The sequence below is a fragment of the Atractosteus spatula genome, chromosome 16 (assembly GCF_055471065.1).
Source record: "Atractosteus spatula isolate fAtrSpa1 chromosome 16, fAtrSpa1.hap1, whole genome shotgun sequence".
NCBI lineage: Eukaryota > Metazoa > Chordata > Actinopteri > Semionotiformes > Lepisosteidae > Atractosteus > Atractosteus spatula.
The window spans coordinates 14,726,753-14,750,520 of NC_142721.1; the positions used below are offsets into that span (position 1 = coordinate 14,726,753).

Consider the following 23,768-nt stretch of genomic DNA (forward strand, 5'->3'; position numbering starts at 1 on the left):
CAAGGACGTCTCGCATCCTCCGCTGTTTTCCTGGAGTACCATTGGAGTTCAACGGCGGCGAATTGCACTGTATTTTCAAGATTCCTGACCTAACGTGTTAATTCCGCAACTGTTGCTCTGCCTACGCTGTCATTAGTTGCGTTCACTGGTTTCGTTTGCAAAACTGAACAGAAGTTTCCTTGAACCCCCGCCCCATCTCAAGTGAATTTTAAGAGCTCCCTTAGCCCAAGAGGGTTTCATTAATAGAAATGTTTGCCTTTTCGAGTAGGTGTCAGTAATGTGCGCGTTTTTTTTTTAAATTTAAGCAAAGTGCCTGTTAAAGTCTTTTTAATGGTTTTAAAAACCGCTGGCAGTCTTGGTGTTGAGGTGAACTCAAACGCTGGAAATCTGTCCAAAGTGCCTAGAGAGAACAAGTCAGATTACTTTTGATGGAACTTGGTAACAGTCCAATTATAGAGGCGTTTAATCTGAAGAGGTTTTCTGATATTTGTGGGTGTGTGATTGACTGCTTGGGTGCTGATCTGCAGGTCAGTGACCTGTTCCGTTTTCTTGTGCTTGAGGACCGTGTGATATAAATATGAGGAAATGTTACCAGTTATCACCGCTGTTGCAGGCACCTGGAAACTATGATCTTGCACAGCAGTTGGCTGCTTTTGAAAACCTGGTCTCTTCATCAGCAAGCTTTTCGGAGGTCACGAGCAGGCCACCTCATAAAGCGACAGGCGTTAAGCAGTGGTTCAGTGCTAGCTGTTGGGTCTGCAGAGTTTCCTGGCATCTGTCTTATTAAAGCCTTTGTCAAGCAAACAGCACACACTCTGCCAAAGGCCTTTCCTGAAGGAAGGTAGTCTCAGGCTTGACAGCAGCTACTGGGTCATTATCACTTCAGTGAGTTCTTTCTTAATCAGGCATTGTTTTTTTCCTCCTTATTTAATTTTTGCGGCTGTTTTTTTTTTCTACTCGGCCCTGAGGCACTAAGCTTCATAGCTTAAGTAATGCACCTTGGCAGGCAACTGCTGCTTTCGTCCCAAACTTCTGAGTAGGTGCTGTCAGTGCAATGTTCACTTTAACCCTGGGTAAATCATAGAGGAGAGAGAAAATAAAAGTGATTACCATCTGATTTCAGATGCTAGGGGCATAGGTCCATAACTTCACTGACTTCTCAAACCATTATTATGAAGTATTGCCAACCTTAGATAAAGTAGCCACTATAAAGAAGCATGTGGTTGGTCTTGCTCATGTTATTTTATACTGTATGTTCAGAGAAAGGGCTGATTTTTGTTTAGAGTGATAATGCAAAACGTTGCATTTTAAGGAACAGGCGCAACTCGGGATGCAGCTCTTACTAAATAAAGATATATTGAACCAGAACCCAATTGTATTGGAATGGCTGATCTTAATTGAGCAGATCGTTGCCTCTTGTTTGACTGAAGGCGATAAAAACGATTTTCTCGGTTGAAAATCCCCAACAGATGAGATCTTTGACACGAGTGATGTGCTTATGAAATAAACTGGGCTAGTTATAGACACCTTGAGATCTTCTAAAATACGTCCCTGAGGTCCTTAAACCCCAGCGCCCGAGAGCAGGAAGACTGAGTGGTCTCCCTTTGTAAACTTTCCAAGATCCTTGATGATTTGTAACCTCTGATGTAGAATTCATGCATTCTACAAATCTGCTCAATAATATTTTGAGGCGGCAGTGTGTGTGGTGCAGTAGTCAGGGTTCTGGACTCTTAACTGGAAGGATGTGGGCTTAAATCCCAGCTGAGGCTGTTCATTCCTTGATCACCAAGTGGAAAGAAACTTCACCCAAATTATTCTAGTAAAATACCCAGCTGTATAAATGGGTGCAAATTTAAATTGCCTTGGAAGAAAGCATCAGTAGATCTCTTAGTGCTGTCGTTTGTGTTCTTTGTTGGGAATCCTTATGCTATGAGGGAACTGGGAGTCACGGGCAGCCTTAAATTATCTCACTGGAGATCGAAGCATCCAAATAATCAGGATGGGATCTAGAATCGCTAAATATATATAACCCAAGATTTCAGAAAAAAAAATGTCCTTTCGGTCTGCAAGATCCAAGAAAAGGACATTTTATTTTAATGATCTCAATGAAGGGGTGATTTCACTCTTGAAAAGTACGCTGTGCTATGCCTTGGTAAGTTGAGTGAAGCTCGGTGAAATTATGAGTAAAGCTTGGGGAAACTGCAGGGTTACCATGCTGTTTGCCTTTATGTGTGGTTTTTAAGATTAATAGTAAGAGTCTCATGCTGGCTTTCACCCGTATGGCAGACAGATCCATTTTTTATTCCACTTGCTAATGTAACACGGATTTCCGGAGCAAATATGAAAGGCTTTGCCTATTTTTTTTTTCTGGGCATCTGCTTTCCTCAAACACATGGCGGGTCTAAGAATTCTGGTGCTCCACTTCACCAGGGTTATTAAGTGACTTTTTGCTACAGGGGCAAAAAAACGAATTAAGACCCTAGAGTTTTCAGGGTTCCCGGCTGGGAATGTGAGCGAGCCCATAGTGTGCAGGTGCATCATCCTCTGTGTCCCCCACCTGATCCAGGGTCGTGACCCCCTGGGCCACATCAGGGGTCCCAGCGGCGGAAATGAGGTCTCGTTTCGGGGCCTCCTGGGGTGACTCACTGTGATGGGGTCCGGGAGAGCCCAGAATACCCCGAAGATCAAGAGAAGCCAGCTGAGGGGCACTGAACCCCCAATCTGCTGGGGCTCCCCTGGGCACCTCCCACTGGGCTGAGACACCAACCCCCTCCGAGGAACCCAGGACTCACTGGGGGAGGGGGGGGTGGGTCGGTGTTTCCTGGCTGGCCTGAGAATGCTGGGAAATCTGGGAATCCCCAGGGAGGAGCTGGAGTCTGTCGCAGAGAGAAGAGGCAACCCAGCGCTGCCTGTGAGATCCCTGGTGGGAGACGCAGACTGCGAAGGGGCTAGCAGGACCTCCAGGTGCAGGTGCAGATCTCCTCCTCTCACCCTTGGCGTGTTCAGGCTTCTTCCTGGTGAAGGATTCCAGCGTTGACAGGCCAGAGGCGTTGCCTCCTCGACATCCTGAAAGTGACATGCTTTCGCCCCGAGGCCTGACTGCCTGCCTGAGCTCTGCTTTGATGGTTATTTTGAAGATTATCTCTGTCATCGTTGTGTCTAGGAGCTCAAGTGACGAAGCTTTATCAGCCCGTAAGAGAGATTGCCAGAGATAAGGGTCGAGACAGCCTGTTGACATTATTGTTTCTATTTTCCTCAACAGAATGAGGGACAGGGCCTGATTTGCGGACTGATTTCCTAGCTGATGAAAACAACAACAGCTTGTTTGGTTTTTTTTTATTGAGGGCTGCAGTTTAAAAAAAAAAGTTTTTAAAGGCCAAGACAGCTTTAATGGTATTGTTTTGCTTGGAAATGAGGTGTACCCGAATAAAAAAAAAATGAAAAGGGTTAGTTTAGTTCTTTTTTTTTGTTGTAAAGTGCATGCTAGATCTGTCAGGGGCCAGTCTATCATAATTTGTTTTGGTTTAGAAAACTGCATCTCCAAACACAGTAGATCAATAGGCAAATACATGCTAAATAAATGGTTTTAGATAACTCCCTCCTCTCTGGCTCCTGCTCATAACTGAGGCAACACTATTGTGTTCATGAATAATAATTAATTGACCTCTAAGGGAAACTGGGAAACATTCCTTGCGATGGACTTTTGAGAAACGCCCTGAGAATTTTAATGACCACAGAGAGTCAGGACCTAGGTTTTACATCTCATCCGAAGGATGGCACCTTTTTACAGTATAGTGTCCCCATCACTATAATGGGGCATTAGGACCCACACAGACTACAGGGTGAGCGCCCCCTACTGGCCCCACTAACACCTCTTCCAGCAGCAGCCTCAGCTTTCCCAAGAGTCTCCCATCCAGGTACTGACCAGGCTCACACCTGCTGAGCTCCGGTGGGCTGCCAGTGAGTTGCAGGGGGATATGGCTGCTGGCTTAGTAGTAAATTGTAAATTTAGCAGTTAGTAAATGGAAGCATGTTCTCATGAAATAGAAACCTGTTACATTGTGTAAGATGTCCCATCCTGTGGAACCAAAGCTATAATTGTAGAGAAAAGCACTTTTTGGCTTAGATGGTGAGAAAGAAAGGTGTGTACATAGGGCTTAAAAAATGAGGAAGCTGAGGAGATGCAGCACACAGAGACTAGCCGCCTGGTGAGCTTCTACTGGAAAGGTCCTGGGCGCATCAGCACACACCCCACCTGCTCTCCAGTTCCTACAACACAACCTGCCCCCGCAGGCGAAATCCATATCCATTCAGCTTTCCGTCTTTCCGGGGACGAAAGTCAGCCCGGGGACGACTTTTGCCGTGTCCCAATTCTGGTACTGAGTCCTAAGCTCTTCCTCCAGGTCCGCACTTCTGTGACGTTATAAACAGGGGTAATGGGGACCCCCTGCATGTGACGGCACCCGCTGGTCACGCGGTTCAGAGTCACAGTGCTGTCTGTTGTCACTGCTTCTTTTCCAGTGCCTAAGTGCACGTTGGCAGATATTTCTTTAAAACTATTTTTTTATTCTCCACTTCCAGCTTGATTAAATAGAATTTCATCTCGTCCATCCCTGCACAAAAGTCGTGTTCATTCAGGTAGAGCTGCTCGACTTAAAACGGGCGCCGTAAACTAAGGAAAACGTGGCAGTGCCACTCTCTGTCATTCAAGGATTTGTACGAATGAATATATTTCGTATCATCTGTCCCAGTCCAAAAACTGACAGTACGCTCTGATGGGTTCGAAAGTGAAACGTCACCATTCCACGAGGAATTGGGGGTGATTCCCTTCGGCAGAGTCCATTCCGGTGCGGACTTCAGAGCGGGGGCGCACTGGGACACGCGCGTGAGCACCCTTGTGATACACAGATTTAGAAAGGGGGCACCCTGAGGCCTTAGGACCCTGAGGCCTTGCAGACTTTCGCGGGATCGCGCCTTTGCAAGGCGCAAGACTGTAAGTGTGCATACCTTGTTGAACGTGTCCTTCTCCGTTCGAGCTCTCTGGAACTCCAGCGGCCGGCCCACCTTGTGGGCAGCGGCGGGGAGGCGCCTCAGTTCCTCTCGGTAACTTTGTGACTCGGCTGGGAGCCGATGGCGCGGGAGACAGGAGGAGACGGCACGCGATTAAACGGTGCTTAAAAGCATTAATGATCTGAACGCAAGGGCTCGGATCTGCACTGACAATCCTGCATGCCCGTGCAGAAAAGTCTGGGGTTGTGTGCTTTGTATTTTTTGGTGGCGGATTAATGAATAGAGCTGTCAGGGGAGCTCTGTCAGGGAGGTTTTCAGCCACTGTGTGGGAAGGGGCTTTGATCTTCAGGGTTGGGTAGGAGACAGGTAGCTTCAGGCAGGCTCTTCTCCTGCTCTTCTTCTCACGCGCTCCCCCTTTTCTCCTTTAACTGAGGATTTTGGAGGGGGGGTGGTTGCTGTGTATTTAGTATGTGGTGGGGGCACCCCTCACGAGGCCTTACACATCTGCAGTGACTCCCAGGTCGCCGAGCGGACAGGTGATACCATACCGATGCCATCACACGACCCTGGCTGTGTCTTTGTGTTCCGAGCTGGGAGGGGTTCCCGCAGGCGCCTCTTCCCAAATGCTGGGGAGACGGCGACGGGCCCACAGCTCAGAGCGCTCATCTGTCCCACCTGCGCGACGCCGGCCAGGGATGCTGTTCCGGCGACCCTGTTCTGTCCTCTCGTGTCGACCTGCTTTTTGAACCTGCCGGCCCAGGAGAGGCAGCAACAGCCCCAGCCAGGGCTGACACTGTGCTCCGACGCTTCTGAAACCCCCCCAAAGTTCCACGGATAGACAGGCTGCTAAAGTGTGGTAGGTCCCCGTCCCTTTTAGCAGTTCTGTTTAGGTTCAGCCGGGAGTTACTGTACAGAATCTGCACGCGCTGGTATGTAGTTAAACGCCGTGCCTACAGCAGAGCAAGAGAAGTGAGTTACCGTTCATAAACAGGAAATAATTCAGCCACAATTAACTGTTCAGGACCCTCATTGTGGTCAGAAGATTGGAACCATTGAGGCAAACGCCTGTATAAACAGAGCAGTAAATATCTGCAAATAATTCCATGATAACAACAGGGTTTCCTCAACCTCCCAGAACTCATGTAAGGCGTTTCAGTAGCCAGACCTCTGATATTCCCGGCTTGTGCAATGCCTGGGTGATTCATAGCCCAAAAGTGATAAATGCTTTTGTGAATCCTTTTCCTATGAGATCATAGAAAATTCATGTTTTAAGCACGGGGACTTGACAAGTGGGTCGGTTGCCAAAGTGAGTTCCTGTGTCTGCTGCAGTTGTGTGCTTTTGGTTCAGCTCGGCCGGTAGATGTGAGAGGAGCGGGCTGTCAGCGTGTGATTGGCAACTGCAAGGAATTTTCAAGTCTGGCTTGCACCTGCAGTAGTTTGTGTGTGGCTCTCTCTTCTAGGTCTGATTAATTTTTAACACCATATTGAAAGCAAATGGAAATGTCTGCAGGGGGCGGAGTCTCAAAAAGAACAAAGGGCAGTCTGGAAGAGTTCAGCAAGGCACTAAGTAATTCTTTGGTGTATTATTTAGAAGAATTAGATGTTGGTTTTAGGTTAACTGCACCTACAGAAATGGATGTGTTTGAGGAATGCCTTTCATCTCTTGCTGGGTGAATGCTTTTAATTAATTTGATCCCACTTCGTGCCAGTTAATTCATGGAAATGCTGTGCACTAAGCCGTTCCTCACCCCTCAGCGCAGTTTGCCCCCACTTGGTGTCCTGTTCACCCCCATCCGGAAAAAAAACCAGACCCGGTGCCGAATGAAGGTTTCTTGTGGTGCAAAAGTGTGACGGGGGCAGCTCCTTCTGTCCGCTCACAGGCTCTGAAGACGCGCAGCGCTGCTCTCTAGACAGGATAGCTCCACCATGATGGAAGACCATTCCTCCTGCCACGGCGGAGTTTTCCAGTGTCTGGATTTCAGAGGGGAGTGGCGTCGCTTCTGTACCTCTCTCAGTGCGCTGAGCCCTGTGACGCTGAACTGTAGATCTGTTGCTGTAGCCAGCTCTCATTCCTCATCCACAGGACCGATCAAGGGATCAAGTGATAAGAGTCGGTCTTTAGTACGTAGCACATGCCTGCTGGTCATTCTCTGACTGCAGAGGAAAAAGGCCTATAGAGCTTGAATGGGACCTGCAGCAGCTCTTTGGAAATCTGTGTATAAGCCTGTATTTGTATTGTAATGGCCTACTGCTCCTGTAGGAGGCTGGATGCCAACCACATCACGGTGGTCCCGGAGGACAGCTTTGAGGGCCTCCTGCAGCTCCGTCACCTGTGGCTGGACGACAACAGCCTGACGGAGGTGCCCGTCACCCCCCTGAGCAACCTGCCCTCCCTGCAGGCCCTCACGCTGGCTCTGAACAGGATCTCGCACATCCCCGACAGCGCCTTCGCCAACCTCTCCAGCCTGGTGGTCCTGTGAGTACAGCGCCCGGACAGACCCCGTGCGCAGGGCGCTCCTGCTGCACAGCAGATGGATCCAGTTCAGGATCGGGGGCTGCTGCAGGCTCTTGTGGGAAACAGAACAGCCGCCCCTCTGCTCCATTAGAAGCAGGAGTGAGCTGCCTGGTCGTGCTGTCAAAGCTGTTTGCATCACTTCAGTTCAGCACCAAAAAACAAGATGAACCTAGTGACCTTTCCCCTTTGACCTTTGACCCTTTGCTAAATCCTGTAGCGTGACAGGATTTGACTGCTTGCACAGGCCTGGTTGGTTCTGCCTCTGTTATTAAATGCGTAGCATTAATTCTTCATCAATGGGCCTTTTCCAGTCTGCTTTCCTGTTGAATGTCAATGGAGCTTATAAAATGTTTTGCACCCACTGGTTTACCAGTGTTTTAAGAATGCTGTTTTTGTTTTTTTCAGGCATCTCCACAACAACAAAATCAAGGAGATTGGGGAGCACTGCTTTAACAGATTAGAGAACCTGGAAACTCTGTAAGTGTCAAACAGTCCCGCGTGCTTGAAAACCCATTTACAGATCTGGGAAATGTCAATGAGGGAGCAGGAAGACCTTTGAGTACTGTACAGTTTGAACACAATGCGCAAGACTACAATAGTAAGAATGGAAAAAAAGGAAAGCCAAGAGCTTAGCTGTTTTTTTCTGGCTTCAATGCAAATCCAAGCATAAGTGCAACAAACTGAATCAATCGCCACATAAAATCCAGTATTTTTTACTTTGTTTTCATCTGTGATGTGAACATCCTATGTGAAGTTACAGCAGGTTAATAAAGCAACTTCATTAGCAGGTGCGCTAAAGAAACATTAGATAAGATAGATCAAATTTATTAGCCATTTACAATTTCTTGCATTAGGAATTTGTCTTTTCTCATACCCCAACTTGCTCTCCATGAGACACACAGACAGGGAGAGAAGCTGGGGGTCAGAGCGCAGGGTCAGCCATTTATACGGCACCCCTGGAGCAGTTGGGGTTAAGGGCCTTGCTCAGGGTTCCCAAGGAAGTAGGATTCCTCTGCCGGCCGCGGGATTTGAACCAGCAACCTTCCAGCCACGGGAGCAGATCCTGAGCCACAGAGCCACCGCTTCGCCCCATCGTCTCCTTAACAGTATGAAGCCTCACTACTGCTCTGCTGTTTCTTGACATGGATGCAGCTAGCAAGGGGAAAAGTGAATGTATTTTAAGACAAGCGCCTTTGCTAATTTTGAAAACTGGGCTCCAATGACTGTCCTGTTCTGTGAGCTCAAGGATTGTACCAGTTTCCTCATAGTCCCAGTACTGTTATCTTCAGACTAATGTCTTCAGGTGCAGAATTTGGGGGTAGTATTTCTCAGTACCTGTTTCTCACAACAGTATTCAGAGCAGTGCAGCTTGTCAGTTTTGCCTGAGGGAGGCCCGTTTCTGAGCGACAACGAGGGTGTGTGTGTGTGTGTTTTTCTGGGGGGAGGGGTTATCCAGTTCAAGGTGACAGTGACCTTCAAGAGCTGTTAGAGACAGGGCTCATGGGCTTGTGAGCTGCAGTGCTTCTGGGTTCACTGTAAGGCCAGCTAAGAGAAGGAACTGCGCAGTCAAGATTTGTAGCTGTTTTGAGCCAGCGTGAAAGCAGACGTCTCTGTTTGCTGTCTCTGCTGTTGTCCTGAAAAAACAGTGCATTAAAATTCTGCTGCTGAAAGCAGGGTTCTCTTCCTTCTGTGTGTGGAATTTACCACTGCAGACTGCTTTAGCGTATCAGGAAGCCTATGGAACAACTTCCTCCAGTAATTGCTGCCAGGATAAATACCAAATCATCTGAGATTGATATCTGGTTTCCCCTTCGTTATTCATTTCCGGCTGATACTTCCTCCAGCCCTGCAGAGGATGAAAACACCCTGATGCTTTTCACCTAGAGGAACAGAAACCTCTTGTGAGCCGAAGGCCTGCGTTTTCATTGCACCACTGACTTTTCATTGACTTCGTGCTAAGAGATCTTTAAACTGAATCCTGCAGCTCCTCCAACTTGAAAAAAAATGAGATTGTCATTAAGAAGTAATTGGTGGAAATGCAGTATTTTGGAAAAGCAGTTGTTTGTCCTTCCTTAATAGGAAGCTTTGCATTTAAATAACAGCTGAAGTGTAATAACTGTTACAAGCATTTGAATTCTGGCTGGAAATGTGGGGTGTTTAACTGTTCAGCTCTTAGAGAGAGACGAACAATACTTCCACATGTATGAAGTATCACAAAGATCTTTAAAAAAACCTGAGAAAAAACCAAGCACTGCTGCAGTCTCTTTCTCTTCGGCTCTGTTTGTTGAAGGTAGGGATGACCTGCTCGCTCAGCTAGGCTCCTCTGTTTGAGTCTCCCTTTCATCTATTAACCTCACATTGTCCGCACTCAGAAAACGCTACCACGGCCTGGCCGTCATTTAGGAATGTTGCAGATGAAGGTTCGGGTCGCATGTCGTCTGTTCATGGCTGCTGATCAGGAGCAGGACAGGGGGAGGAGGAGGAGAGTGACAGGTCCTAAGCAGAGGGGAATGTTAGAGTCTTCTGCCAAACTGAGGCAGGCCCCTGTAACCTTTCACCTCCAGCTGCCTGGGACAGGCAGAAAAACAGGCCTGAATGTCTTTCCACGGCTCTTGATTGCCCCATTAGCTCAGTAAAGCCCTGCCTGCGGCAGCTGCCAAGATCTCGGAGGTGTTCTGACTTCGGAGGAGTCTCAGATCCGCTCAGGCAATGTAACGAGGGCGCAGTATGGGTTGAGCAAGGTATTCAGGAGAGTCAACAGGAGTGCCTGCCAAGAGATGATTTGCAGCATATGTTGTGTGTGTATTTATACTGTATGTGCATGCTGTGCTGTTAAAACCATTATTCATGGCAAGGTACAATATGTAAACAGAATCCATTTACCGGCGTTATGCTGGTGTGTTTGGATGTGGATTGCTGCCCTCTTCCCTGACAATTGCTTGTCTGCGTAATACCGCTGGCAATGGAATTTCAGAGGAGACCTATGGTGGGAATACGGCGAAGGTCATGGCATCAGCTGGTTGTTAGCTCACAGTGTAACTGATGCTGCTATATCCCGCAGTTCCATCAGTTATTCGCTTCAAATATTTAATTTGTTAAATAAATACCGAAACGCACATCAGGCACCCAGCCAGAGGCGCATTGCATCACGGCTTGTTTTCTTCTTCTCTCCCTCGTCTGTCTGCAAGCGAAGCTGGAGAAAGGAGTTAGCTGGCCTTGGTGAAAAGGGGGCAGGACCAGTGTGTGTGCATTCACCCGAACACTCTGTCTCTCCCCCTCTTGTGTCGCAGAGACCTGAACTACAACAACCTGGTTGAGTTTCCTGAGGCGATCAAGGCTCTGCCAAATCTGAAGGAGCTGTAAGTTGCTGATTTACAGCTGATTTGGGGAGGGGGGGGGGGTGTCTGCTCACAGCCCCACATGCTGGAAGCACTGGGCTTCATGTCAGCTCAGCCTGATTCTGCTTGTCTTTGTGTGAGAAACCCGCCCTTGCGCTCCTTCTCGGATGACCTGTGGGAATTGTCGCTCAAGTTGATAGATTGACGAGTTACCCAGACGGGGCCCAAAAATTTCAATACCTTTTTGTTACCAACCCCCCCGCCCCCCCCATTTACAGAGCCTTAGGTAGAAAAGTTTTTCACAGAATGAAGAAAAATGACTGTAGTGTTAGTTTACAATGACACCTTGATCCCGAGCTTTAGAGAGATGAAAAAGATTTCTTTCGTGTAGAGAATGACATGTCAGTAATCCAGCCAGTTTCTGAAAGCCAGGTGCTAAGCTCTTTTTTTTTTTCGCTCTAAGAAGAAGAAAAGGAGATTAATCTGATTGCTGAGTGTTACTCCCCCTTCTCTGCAAAACTAATGCACTTCATCTTGCTCTGCTACTCCTAAACATTTTTATAAGGTGCCTTCTTTGGCATGTCGTCCTGGGTGTTCAAAGTAACGTCAACAGACCCGGTTCACCTCCCTCAATCATCTCTTTCCTCCAGGCTCGCTCTCTGTTCTACCTTCTACCTGTGAGAGGGCTGCCTTTTCACAAAAACTGCAAAGGTATCTTTCCTTTTGCACCAGCACCCTGGTTGCCATGATGCCTGACCAAACCTGCAGTGCTACCTGGGAACTCCCAGACACATTGTGCCAGTAGCAGTGCATTTTCTGGACTGTAGAGATCAAGAGCCTCTCCAACCAAGTGATTTATATAGCGCCTTTTCATCTTTATGATAAATCAAGGTAAAAAGGGACTTGATTACCCCTGAGATTGTCCTTTTAACCTGGGTGCAAGCAGCCCTGAGTCGGACGATGGTGCCAGAATTATATCTGGTCCTTTATTTAGGTTTTTTTTTCTCTTATTCCAGGGGGTTTCATAGTAACAACATTGCTGTGATCCCCGATGGAGCCTTCAGCCAAAATCCTCTGCTGAGAGCAATGTGAGTTTTACACCGTCGAGTCTGTTTCGGCCTTGTCTGTTTTTCCTTTTCCAGGTGAGGTGTTTAGGGTTCCTTGTTGCCTTAAGAGTCTTCATTAACTTATTTTACAAGGAACAACATTCTAATTGTTTGGTGTACCTGGAGCGAAATACATTTGCCTCAGCGTTAGAAAAAAAATCCGACTTTTCTTGCTTTGTCTAAGCAAGGTTCACGCTGAGGACATTACTTCTTGGAGTCTGTAGTGTCTGATTTCATTGCAGTTTCTTCAGTCATTTCTGAGCTGAATGCACTGGTGTCTTTTTCACATTTCCTCGAGTTTTGGTTTCTCGATTCCTGGTCCTAACTTGAAGGTGACTCTGTGGACCACTTCTTCTCTTTCAGACACCTGTATGACAACCCCCTCTCGTTTGTGGGCAGCACAGCTTTCCGGAACCTGTCAGAGCTCCACTCCCTGTAAGAACTCCTTTAGCAACAGCTACATTTTGAATATTACAAAGAAATGTCCCGTCTCCACTCCTTCATCCCCCAGAAAAATATCTCCATTGGCTTTGATCTCATAAGTAGCTCTAAGTAATTGATTTGGTAAATTCGCCAAATTGATTGACGTTATAGAAACAAATTCCAAATTTCAAATTAAGCACAAAACCGTGAACTTTGTGAAGGTACTGTAAGTCTCCATGTTGTCGCAAACTCATAATCAAGTTCCCACGGACTGTGGCGTGATGCAGCCCTTCCTGCTCACTAGTCACTAATGACTACTGTAATGCGATGGATGAGCAAATAAGTACAGGTTGTACAGCCGACATTTCACTGCAGAAATGTTCCAACGTGATCTGTATGCAGAGTTAGCAAGTAAGTAGTATTTGTCAGCAAAACCTCGAAGTCGAGAGCAATATTTCTGTTGGATTAGAAGAGATGTATTCATAAGCCCGCTTGTTTGCAATGTCATAGGGCCGCTCACCTCACCAGAAGTTTTGCTACCTCTTTCTGAATCACAGAACATGGCACTGCACATACATAAGTTACTGTGTACATTGTATTGTCATTGTGGTTTGAAGTGCACTCATCAATGCTGATTCTTTCTAACCCCAAATGTGAAAGTAGTTCGAGTTCCCCTTTAAAGTGCTTGAGTGTGCTTCTGTTTACAGTCTTCCTTTCTGTAATTCTTAACGAGAAAATGTGTGCCTCCGTGAAGTTCTTCTCACGCGCTGTGACTGTTTAATTTCAGGATAGTGCGGGGAGCCAGTATGGTGCTGCGGTTTCCTGACCTCAATGGGACTGAGAATTTAGAGAGCCTGTAAGTCTCACTGGGAGATGGGGTGACTTGTGAATTATCAGCTGATGTTGGCTTCATCGGTTTAAGGCTGAAATGAACAGCCTTGAAGCTACGATTACAGTTCTGTTCTTCATTGACAATCTACTGCCACGTGCAGTATTACAGAACCACAGGGCCAAAGCTGTCCGTACCTGATGAAGGGTGACCAGATGTCCCCAGTGTGTCTAGAACACCTTGAGACCATTTTAATAATAACCAAAAAATACTGCATTATTTTTAAAGTACTCTTCTGCTTAATTGATAGTAGTGCTTAGTGATAAGCACAGTGCTGTGGACTTATGAATTTGAAAACAAAGAAAGTATTTCAATGACAGAATTTGTGTTACCATGCATTTTCCTTTTGCTAGTCAAATTCCAATAGTCATTGTGTTGTGCTAATTGGTCCTAAATTCCTCACCAGACACTGACAGGTTCTTTCCTGCGTGAGAAATAGCTGATCAGTATATTTATATAGTCTTTATGAGCAAAGCTATTCATAAATAAACGCAGTTGGGAGTAATTGGAAATACAATACAAAGGAACAAAATAAAAATGTGTAATTAAACGTGATTCATTCAGTAATGCATCAAAAGGCTTTTGTATCATACTGTCAGCCTATGTTACTTGAAGTCCAGTATCCTCTTGGCAGAGCCTGAACTTTTAAATCTGTGTTCGTTTCTTTGGGTTTTATAAACCTGTTCTGATTCTGTGTTCCTAAGGTGTCTTTGCAAGATTGACACCCTGTGCTCATAGATCCTATAATTGCCCGAAATAACCACTGCAGTAATCTGGGGCTGCTTCTGCTGCTGTTTTAGTGGGTGTAGCAATCTAATTAGATTCAAATTAAGACTTTTAAAAGCTTGTGTGCAAGTGTTACACCATACATCTCCAGCCCAGCACCTGGAGAGCTCCCATGTCAGCAGGGATTAAACTTCGCCATTCAGTCATTTCTTTTAGAGTGTGGACAGTTGAGGGTCATTTGTTAAATTTAAGTTATCTCGAAAGAAATTCCCATGCTTGTGTACCTTTTGTTTTGCAGCACACTGACGGGAACCAAGATAGATACCATTCCTGCGAGCCTGTGTGAAGATCTGAAGTTGCTACGAACCCTGTAAGTTTCCCCTGAGCTCTCTGAAGCAGAGTCCTTCGGAGGTGTAGAAATCGTGCCTCTATAGGTCATGTCTTTGTAGTACTTCTCAATGAAAGAATGAGTTATTATGGGGGAAATATGAATGCACCTAATGACAAAAATGATCTTGTTCTGATGGCCAGTTTTATAAAAATGTGTCTGGTGTATGGTGGTTTTTTTAAATCAGTTGAAGTTCTGTTTTCTAAACTTATACAAAATTATAAGTAAGGCATGCACTAGTCCTGGAGAGATTAAAACCTTCCATTTTTTATAGCAGCCTTCCAAGAATGGTTCATTTAGCCAATAATTGAACCAATTAAGTAATTGGTTAAGCTGGATTGGAATGTGCACCAGACAGTCCCTTTGGCATATCTTATCATTTATTGTTCAATTACCACAATTCCTTTCCCCTGGCCACTAAGTAACACGTTCAGCAAGAACAGCTTGATCAGCAGAGGATATGATGAGAGTAACTGTAGGTTGAGCTGCACGTTCCCCCAGCTTTCATTAGAACTGGAATCTGGGGTTTGGATCCAAGGGTGAGAGGAGCTGAAGCTGAGCACTGCTGTGTCTTTACAGGCCCATGGGTGATGTTTTTCATTGTCAGCCACTGCACTGTTATTCTTCACTATTGCTGGTGGACTTGTCAGTTGTGTTAGAATTGATGTTATAACTAAGTTCCCTTTACGGCTTTTCAGCATGGAGCGATTTGTGTGAAATCCGAAGTTCCTGTGACTGATGTACGGTGCAATACATTTGTTGTTTTTTTTCCTTCTGTCTTTCTAGGGATCTGTCCTATAATGAGATTGAAGAGCTTCCAAGTTTTCAAGGCTGCACCAAGCTGGAGGAAATGTGAGTGTCCTAAATTCAAACCAATCTCTTTTCTCTAACCTTTTCTCTAAGTATTACATTTTGTCACCAGATGTTTAAGGCCAGAATAAAGCAAAACAAGGAGTCTGTGTGTAGTAGAAGAGATCACAAGAGGGTTTCTCTGTGTGCACAATCCGAGAGCAGTACATTGGCCGGAGCCACGTTGGTCTTAGGGTGGGGGCAGGGTGTAGCACAGTGCCAGTACGTAGCTCCGGGGCAAGGGGTGACCTGCCAGCGAGATTCTTGCGTTGTGATGCAAGTTGCGGTTCTGGTGAGCCAAGTCAGCTGGGACAGGTTTTGTGCCATCTCAGTGCACGAGGTGCAGTCTCCTAACTGCACACTGTAGAAAAGGTCTCAGCGCTTAGAAACTGCGTAAGTAAAGTTGTGTGAGAGAGGAGGGCATTCAGCCTGTCTGGCCCATGTGGTAATGAGTAGCTGATTGATTCAAAGATCAGCCCACTGTTTCATAAAAGAAGGGCGGGTATCGGCTTCAGCGACTTGGAGGGGTAGTCTGCTCCACGCCCCCACAACTCTCTTCGCAAAAAAGTGCCTCCATTCTCAGTTTTAAACGCACTTCCATGTGTTTTCCACCTGTGCCTTCTGGTTTATATCCCGCTGTTCATTCTGAAGAAGTCCCCTGGCTTTGCCCGTGCCCTTGAGGATTTTAAATACTTGCATCGGGTCTTCTCGTGAACTTCTCTGCCTAAAACTCAAAAGGGCTCAGTTCTTCTTACGTCCCGGGAAGTCAAGAAGAGATCGCGTTTACAGAGTACGGATCGGGGCTTCGTGGAAACAGCTGTTTCCAGATGTTGACCGGTTGTGGTCATCGAAACCAGCTCCTGTTTCAGTGAATCGGCTGCTCGTCACAAAAGCCACGTCCAGAATTTCGCATTCTCTCAGCTGTAGCTCGCGTTTGAAAAAAAAGGTTATTTCTAGCAATGTTAGCGACGGATATTTTAAAGTAACTTGGCGTGCCATGAATAGCTTGGGACGTTGAGCATGTTGAAAAGCACTGTTCTAGAGCTGTGGAGGAGGTCATTGGGTCAGAAGTATAGAGGGAGGAAGTACACACTAAAGGAAGCAAATCTCATTCCTGTCTGCACACCTGCAAAAGCAGAGCCCTGTGGTGTGCCCATAGCACTGTCATGGAACAGTGTCCCATGGACCTGCTTGTACGTATACCAAACGCCTTTGCCCAACAGCACACATTTTTCACCATACAGATAGCTTACACTGGGCAGTCTGGCTTTCTGAGCTCTCTATATCGGATATACACACTGTAGGATGTCATTGTGAAGGGCTGCCTGTGTACAGAGTAACAGAATTGTGTTTTTGTACTGAACACTCTTCTGTAGGCACTACTTCATGTCTGCCTGGCATGCTGCAGTGTGAAGCTAATCTTAAGCAGAACACTGAGATAGCCAGGGCCTACAAGAGGTCTCAAAATAGAATAATACACTGAAGCCCCATTTAACTGTCGGCTTTCTGGCCTGAAAAGGCCAGCTTGAGTGATTTTTTTTCATGCCGCTCTTTGTCAAAAGAATGTAGCTGGAGGAGAGCAGAGAACATGAAAGGACGATGACAGTGTGGTGCCACATGACTTGCCACACAGCTCCTTGCTGAAAACCACGTTTCGCTGGTACAGCCCACAAACGAGATGCCAACAAGTATCTGCCTGGTGCTGCTGGCTCCTCTCAGCTCTCCCAAAGCCACTGGCCTCTGTCCTGTTAAATGCATCTATTCAGTGGGTAGACTGAAGGGTACTGTTTTTATAGAAAAATGACATGTAATTACCTTGTAAATTTAGATACACTGTGTCTTCATCATACCAGGCATAAGGCACAAGGTCTCTATTTTCTTTTCTTTCTCCATGAAAGTGGGGAGGAAGGTTAAAGTGTTGTGTGCTTGAGCAAAACAACACCATTCTGTTGATTAAAGTTGCTGTCTAGGAAACCCGCACATTCTCAATTTGTGGGTTTTCAAAATGTTTTTTTTTTAATGACCTTTTCTCTTCCTAAATTGCTTTCCCTTCTGAAGTGCTACATTCAGCTGCCAAATGCCTCAGAATAAGAGAAATGGAAATAGGTGTGTCTCAGAAAGAGTTCAAGACCAGACCTTGACAGTACACCCAGTCTCAACACCTCTCAGGCCTTTTCCTTCAGGAAACGGGTTTTCCCCTTCAGAGTGTCGGATCGTCCACACGCACAGGCAGAGTTTCCATCTTACCTTTGCCGGTTGAAGCTGTGAGGGAAAGGGGGAGGGACTGGACGTAATTTATAGGCGTAAAAATAAACATGTATGTGGAGAGAAATCCCTCAGAGATGGTGTTGCATAATAGAAATAGGCTCTAACAAGTCCGGCCCTTTTCTTTTCGTTTCCTTTACCATAAACGCCTCCCCCCTCCGCTTCTGTTTCCTTCTGCAGAACCCTGCAGCACAATCGAATCAAAGGCATCCAGGCGGACGTGTTTCGAGGACTGGCCTCCCTGCGCTTGCTGTGAGTCGAATACCCCTCGAGACGGCTTGTGAAGGGCAAGGGCTACTCTCAGTTGGGTGGAAATCGCCATAGAGCCTGGCACTGCAGCTGTAGATCCTGGCCCTGCAGCCGTAGAGCCTGGCACTGCAGCTGTAGATCCTGGCCCTGCAGCTGTAGATCCTGGCACTGCAGCTGTAGATCCTGGCCCTGCAGCTGTAGATCCTGGCACTGCAGCTGTAGATCCTGGCCCTGCAGCCGTAGAGGCTGGCACTGCAGCTGTAGATCCTGGCTTTTCTCCCTTAGAGCCTGGCACTGCAGCTGTAGATCCTGGCCCTGCAGCTGTAGATCCTGGCTTTTCTCCCTTAGAGCCTGGCACTGCAGCTGTAGAGCCTGGCTTTCCCTCCGTAGAGCCTGGCACTGCAGCTGTAGAGCCTGGCTTTCCCTCCATAGAGGCTGGCACTGCAGCTGTAGAGGCTGGCACTGCAGCTGTAGATCCTGGCTTTTCCCCCATAGAAGCTGGCACTGCAGCTGTAGATCCTGGCTTTTCTCCCTTAGAGCCTGGCACTGCAGCTGTAGATCCTGGCACTGCAGCTGTAGATCCTGGCTTTTCTCCCTTAGAGCCTGGCACTGCAGCTGTAGAGCCTGGCTTTCCCTCCATAGAGCCTGGCACTGCAGCTGTAGAGCCTGGCTTTCCCTCCATAGAGCCTGGCACTGCAGCTGTAGAGCCTGACTTTCCCTCCGTAGAGGCTGGCACTGCAGCTGTAGATCCTGGCACTGCAGCTGTAGATCCTGGCTTTTCTCCCTTAGAGCCTGGCACTGCAGCTGTAGAGCCTGGCTTTTCTCCCTTAGAGCCTGGCACTGCAGCTGTAGAGCCTGGCTTTCCCTCCATAGAGGCTGGCACTGCAGCTGTAGAGGCTGGCACTGCAGCTGTAGATCCTGGCTTTCCGTCCGTAGAGGCTGGCACTGCAGCTGTAGATCCTGGCACTGCAGCTGTAGAGCCTGGCTTTCCCTCCGTAGAGGCTGGCACTGCAGCTGTAGAGCCTGGCACTGCAGCTGTAGAGGCTGGCTTTCCCTCCGTAGAGCCTCACACTGCAGCTGTAGAGACTGGCTTTCCCTCCGTAGAGCCTCACACTGCAGCTGTAGAGACTGGCACTGCAGCTGTAGATCCTGGCTTTCCCTCCGTAGAGGCTGGCACTGCAGCTGTAGAGCCTGGCACTGCAGCTGTAGAGACTGGCACTGCAGCTGTAGAGCCTGGCTTTCCCTCCGTAGAGCCTCACACTGCAGCTGTAGAGACTGGCACTGCAGCTGTAGATCCTGGCTTTTCCCCCATAGAAGCTGCCACTGCAGCTGTAGATCCTGGCTTTTCTCCCTTAGAGCCTGGCACTGCAGCTGTAGATCCTGGCTTTCCCTCCGTAGAGGCTGGCACTGCAGCTGTAGAGGCTGGCACTGCAGCTGTAGAGCCTGACTTTCGCTCCATACAATGTTAATTTTGTCACAAGTTTTTGATCTAGTCATAATCTAAGTCGATTAAAAGGTCTATTAGTCACAGTCACTTTCTAGTCACCCACAGTTCTTTATTTCAAAGCTGCTTTTTAAAAATGTTTTGAAGCAGTATTATGAATTTATTCAGTAGTGACCCTCGCCAACACTATAGTTACTGAATTTGCAATAACTATAGGGAAATGACATGCATGAGCTTTTAAAAAATATTTAAACCAGACAGGGCAAGCAATATATAAATTCATTAACTCATTGGTAAAATATTAATAACTAGCTCTTTCTATGCCATATTACCTCAGTCGAAAAACTACCATAGTCTGAGAGCAGTGTGAGTGCTCATGACATTGTGCTAGAATCAGTCTAACAAAGTGACGGACCTGTGCTTTCACTCCACACACATTCTACTGAAAAAATATGACCTAATGACCGCCTGTGCCATAAGATGTGAGCCCTACGATATTTTATCGGTTAGCTAAACACCCAGCAACATTCACAAGCTAAATACAATTAAGCGTTCGTTTCTGGTCGCTATTACATGCTGGGATATGTACAGTACACAAAAAGCATTTTGCAGACTCACTTTAACATTTTTCTAAGTAAACTACGAGCAAAAGGAAACATTTTATTCACATTGTGAAGCCGAAATTACGGGCGCAAAGCTTGTCTGACCAACTCTCACAATTTAAAAGGGTGTCTTTCTTCGTACATGCTCATCTCTAGCCAAGACACGTGGAAAAGATCGGCTAGAAATGAGGGACAAAAGAGAAGAGGAGAGAAATTGGCACACCCTCATACTGGCACTTTTCACACATGAGCAGCCCTGAAGCACATCCGACAGCAGTCCTGGGCTCAAACCCGTTACAGCCAGCCTGCTATTCGCCAGACAGAAATGTGTAAACGGTGAACCTCAAGTGACGCTATTTATTTCAGTTCGAGTTTTAGTCAAATCGGTTATTTCCTCTCATCTTACTTCACTCAAAAATGCAAAGGCATTTAGTCTTGGTCGTCGACATTGTGGATCATTTTCCTGAGCGTTCCGACATCGGTCACTAAAACGAAGAAGAGGCCGTGGCCGAACATTTTCTGCATTGTTTTCGGTGCCTCCGTAGAGCCCCGCATTTCCTCCATTTAGCTTGGACTTGATCTGCACAGACAAGGAAGCAACCGTGTGCTCCCCTTGACGAAAAGTCTTGCCCTGGACAAGCTGCCACCTTGTTCGTTTTGAGGCCGTCTCCCTGAGCACGGCTCACCTGGCTCGCTCGATGCCTGCCCTCCTGCAGGAAAAACTCACCTCCCGTTGACTCTGTGCATTCTTGCAGACAGTTGTGTAACTGCACAAGCTGGTGTATTCGTTCCAGCTTGTCAGGACGTTAATTCTTGCCAATGTTTTTTTTTTTAAATTAGCTGTTTCTTCTTTTTTTTTTTGTCTCCCGTTTGGATCTGTACCAGAAACTAACTACTGAAAAGACTCACTGGATTCCTGGTGCACTGCTCATCTGCCCTCCCCACAGTAAAAAAACACGATACGTGCAGAAAATTATACTGATCTTCCCCCATTATTGGACATGAGTATGATGATTGAGTTAGGCTAGATTATTAGGGCTAGATTCAGAGTTAGGATTGGGCCTAGCAGTAGGGTTCAAGCTTTGTCTGCATTTTGGTCTATGTGTCTCATACAGTAATCATGCAGCACTATTAAAAATGAGTGTTTCATTATTTTAACAGAGACCTCAGCAGAAATCAGATCCAGTCCATTCACAAGGATGCATTTATGTCCCTGACATCGCTAACAAATCTGTGAGTAGAACTTGCACCATAGCATGTCTTTGCTGGAAACCTATGTTCGTTTTTTTCAGGTGGAATTAGGAAGAATAAATGGCTCAGTGCCCAAATACAAGAAGGAAAGATTGTGCAATCAAACCTTTTCTTTTACAAAATGTCTTTTTAGACAACAGCTGAGGTTCAATTCGGAGGCTCAACCTGTTTGTACATCTGAAATAAGCTTTAAAAGGAGTCCTATGTGCTGGTTTGTATTTCAGGGACTTGAGTTCAAACGCACTGTCGTCCCTGCCCACTTCAGGCCTGGGCGGGCTGAACCAGTTGAAGTTAGCTGGAAACATGGATATGAAGGGGTCTCTGTCAGCCAAGGACCTGCAGAAGCTCAGGTAGACGAACCGGACTGCTCCTTCAAACCACTGCCGTTTCCGGATGGTCAAAAAAGGACTCTTTTCAGTTGAGTTGTAGAGTTTTAAAGTTGAGAATAAGATAGCAAGAAGGTTTTATACGCCACACATTATCACTGAAGTGTGGGTGTGGATAGGTTTATGGGAACTCTGAGAAACTCTCGAGAAGTGGTGGAGATAAATAGTCTATCCTAAGAAAATTTTCCATAGTCAGATTTCCTAAGCAATAAACTATATGCCAGTCCCCTATCACTTTTTCTGAGCAGTTTTAAAGTGCCACAGCTTCTGGGGTGGAGCGGTGGATCTGTGGCTCAGGATCTGCGCCTGTGGCTGGAAGGTTGCCGGTTCATATCCCGCGGCCGGCAGAGGAATCCTACTCCGTTGGGCCCCTGAGCAAGGCCCTGAACCCCAACTGCTCCAGGGGCGCCGTATAAATGGCTGTCCCTGTGCTCTGACCCCCAGCTTCTCTCCCTGTCTGTGTGTCTCATGGAGAGCAAGCTGGGGTATGCGAAAAGATAAATTCCTAATACAAGAAATTGTATATGGCCAATAAAGTGATCTTATCTTATCTCTTTGTGTGTAAAAGTTTGAGAAGCCAAGGTCTGAGCTGACCTGACAAAAGCTGGTTGTTTACAGAAATCCAGCACTCAGACTGAAGCATCTGGGCCTGTGGCTGGTTTGCTTTGCTTTTCAGGGATAGTTTGTCTTTCGAAGCTGTGTTCCCCTGCATCAGCAAAGGGGGTGATGGATAAAGTAGGCAGGAACGAGAATGAACTTATGATACAATACATCTGTGGAGCCTCTTGGATCCGGGGGCTTGTAGCTCGAAGATCTGAGTTTCTCTGCAGCCGGAGGGCGGACCAGAGCCATCCCCAAATCGAAAAAGAGGAATAAAACAAATGCTGGTTTTATTAGATGGCTGTAGGGAAATGGGGAACTTTGCATGATCTGAATGATCTTCTAAATCGTCCTCATCCTTTAACATACTGGATGTGATCAGAAAAGGCGTTGATTTGAACGTCTTGGCTTAATATAATCTCCCTGATGCACCCCGACCGTCATTCAACGAAGGAAATGGCTGTCTGGGGTCTCCGCTGGGAGGTGCCCAGTAAAAACCATTTCAACACGTTATTGCAGGGAAAGAAAAAACAGGCTGGACCTGACACCACACTGGACACGTGCGCTTGGTGCGGACAGGGCCCGTTTAGTTAGCCGCACCACGCCGTAGGCCCTGGCGGCTGGGCGGGCGGGCGGAGGGAGCCCCGGTATCAAGGATAAAAAAGACAAGGGCCCTCAATTTGTACATCTCATACCAGCCCGGGCTGAATGAGGTAAAAGAAGGAAAAAAAATGCAACTACCCAAAACAAGAAGCTCTCTCCAGCAATTTGAGGTGGGTGGGGGGGGGTTCATTAATAAAACGTACCTCTGTACTGACGAGCGCGGCCGATTTTCGCAAGCGCCGCCAAAGGAACAGCGAGCGTTCTGCTTGAGCCCCGAGTCGGCAGAGCCGGATCACGGGCAGGCGCTGTGCAGCAGATTCGGAGAGCCGCTGGGCCTCCCGAGCTGCAGTAACGGCGTGCTCTGGGCACTGCATTCTTGTTGCAGGACGCTGTCTGTGCCCTACGCCTACCAGTGCTGTGCTTTCGGCGGGTGCGACGCCTACCTGAACACAAACCCGGACCAGGGGAGCCAGGGCGACGCGAGTCGGAAGAAGACAGGTGGGCTTTCTGGAAGCCGAGGGTGAAATGACTTGTATTGTGCAATGAACAAATCAATGAATGTTATAATTGGATATCGCACTTGAAAGGCTCTATTTATAAGATAATGTACAGCCCAGGTGAAGAGCAACCAGATGTCTTCTGGGGTTTAAAGATAGGCTTCAGGGACAGAACCTCTTTAGACATGAACAGAGAGGACTCCAGGAGGACTTGACGTATCCAGAGTCCTCGAGAGCAAGCCAGCAGACACACACCAGAGGACACAAGTGCAGACTATGGGGAAGTGCAGTTAAAACCGAGAGCAGGAGTGCTGTGTGTGTAAATGCATCTCTTAATGGCAGTATCGCTCACCAGGTTTCACACATCCTTCCTGAGCTATGTACCAGAAATCAGGCTTGCGGAGCTGGAGTGGTTCGAGCCCAGAGTCCAGTCACACACGCTACAAGGGGTCTTCACCCATATTCAAGCTCACATTTATTTGTCGTTCCAGCCATATACAAGTATATGGTGGAACGAAATATCGTTCCTCCTGATCCATGGTGCAAATACAGACAGGACACTGACACAGACATTGTAGACAGGATACACATAGTGCAAAGTGCAGATTACAAGGCAATTACATAATA

General features: G+C 47.0%; 1 protein-coding gene across 2 annotated transcripts in view; it reads left to right on the forward strand.

Moving 5' to 3' along the window:
- The window catches only part of lgr4 (leucine-rich repeat containing G protein-coupled receptor 4), a 71,337-nt gene that overhangs the window by 42,513 nt on the left and 5,056 nt on the right, over positions 1 to 23,768 (forward strand). For both annotated transcript variants that reach the window (XM_088935116.1, XM_088935117.1), the window contains exons 5-16: positions 7,271 to 7,486; positions 7,931 to 8,002; positions 10,816 to 10,884; positions 11,880 to 11,951; positions 12,333 to 12,404; positions 13,180 to 13,248; positions 14,306 to 14,377; positions 15,182 to 15,247; positions 17,690 to 17,761; positions 20,966 to 21,037; positions 21,280 to 21,405; positions 23,030 to 23,142. In XM_088935116.1, coding sequence (XP_088791242.1) covers positions 7,271 to 7,486; positions 7,931 to 8,002; positions 10,816 to 10,884; positions 11,880 to 11,951; positions 12,333 to 12,404; positions 13,180 to 13,248; positions 14,306 to 14,377; positions 15,182 to 15,247; positions 17,690 to 17,761; positions 20,966 to 21,037; positions 21,280 to 21,405; positions 23,030 to 23,142 — 1,091 coding nt within the window. The remainder of the gene's footprint in view (positions 1 to 7,270; positions 7,487 to 7,930; positions 8,003 to 10,815; positions 10,885 to 11,879; positions 11,952 to 12,332; positions 12,405 to 13,179; positions 13,249 to 14,305; positions 14,378 to 15,181; positions 15,248 to 17,689; positions 17,762 to 20,965; positions 21,038 to 21,279; positions 21,406 to 23,029; positions 23,143 to 23,768) is intronic.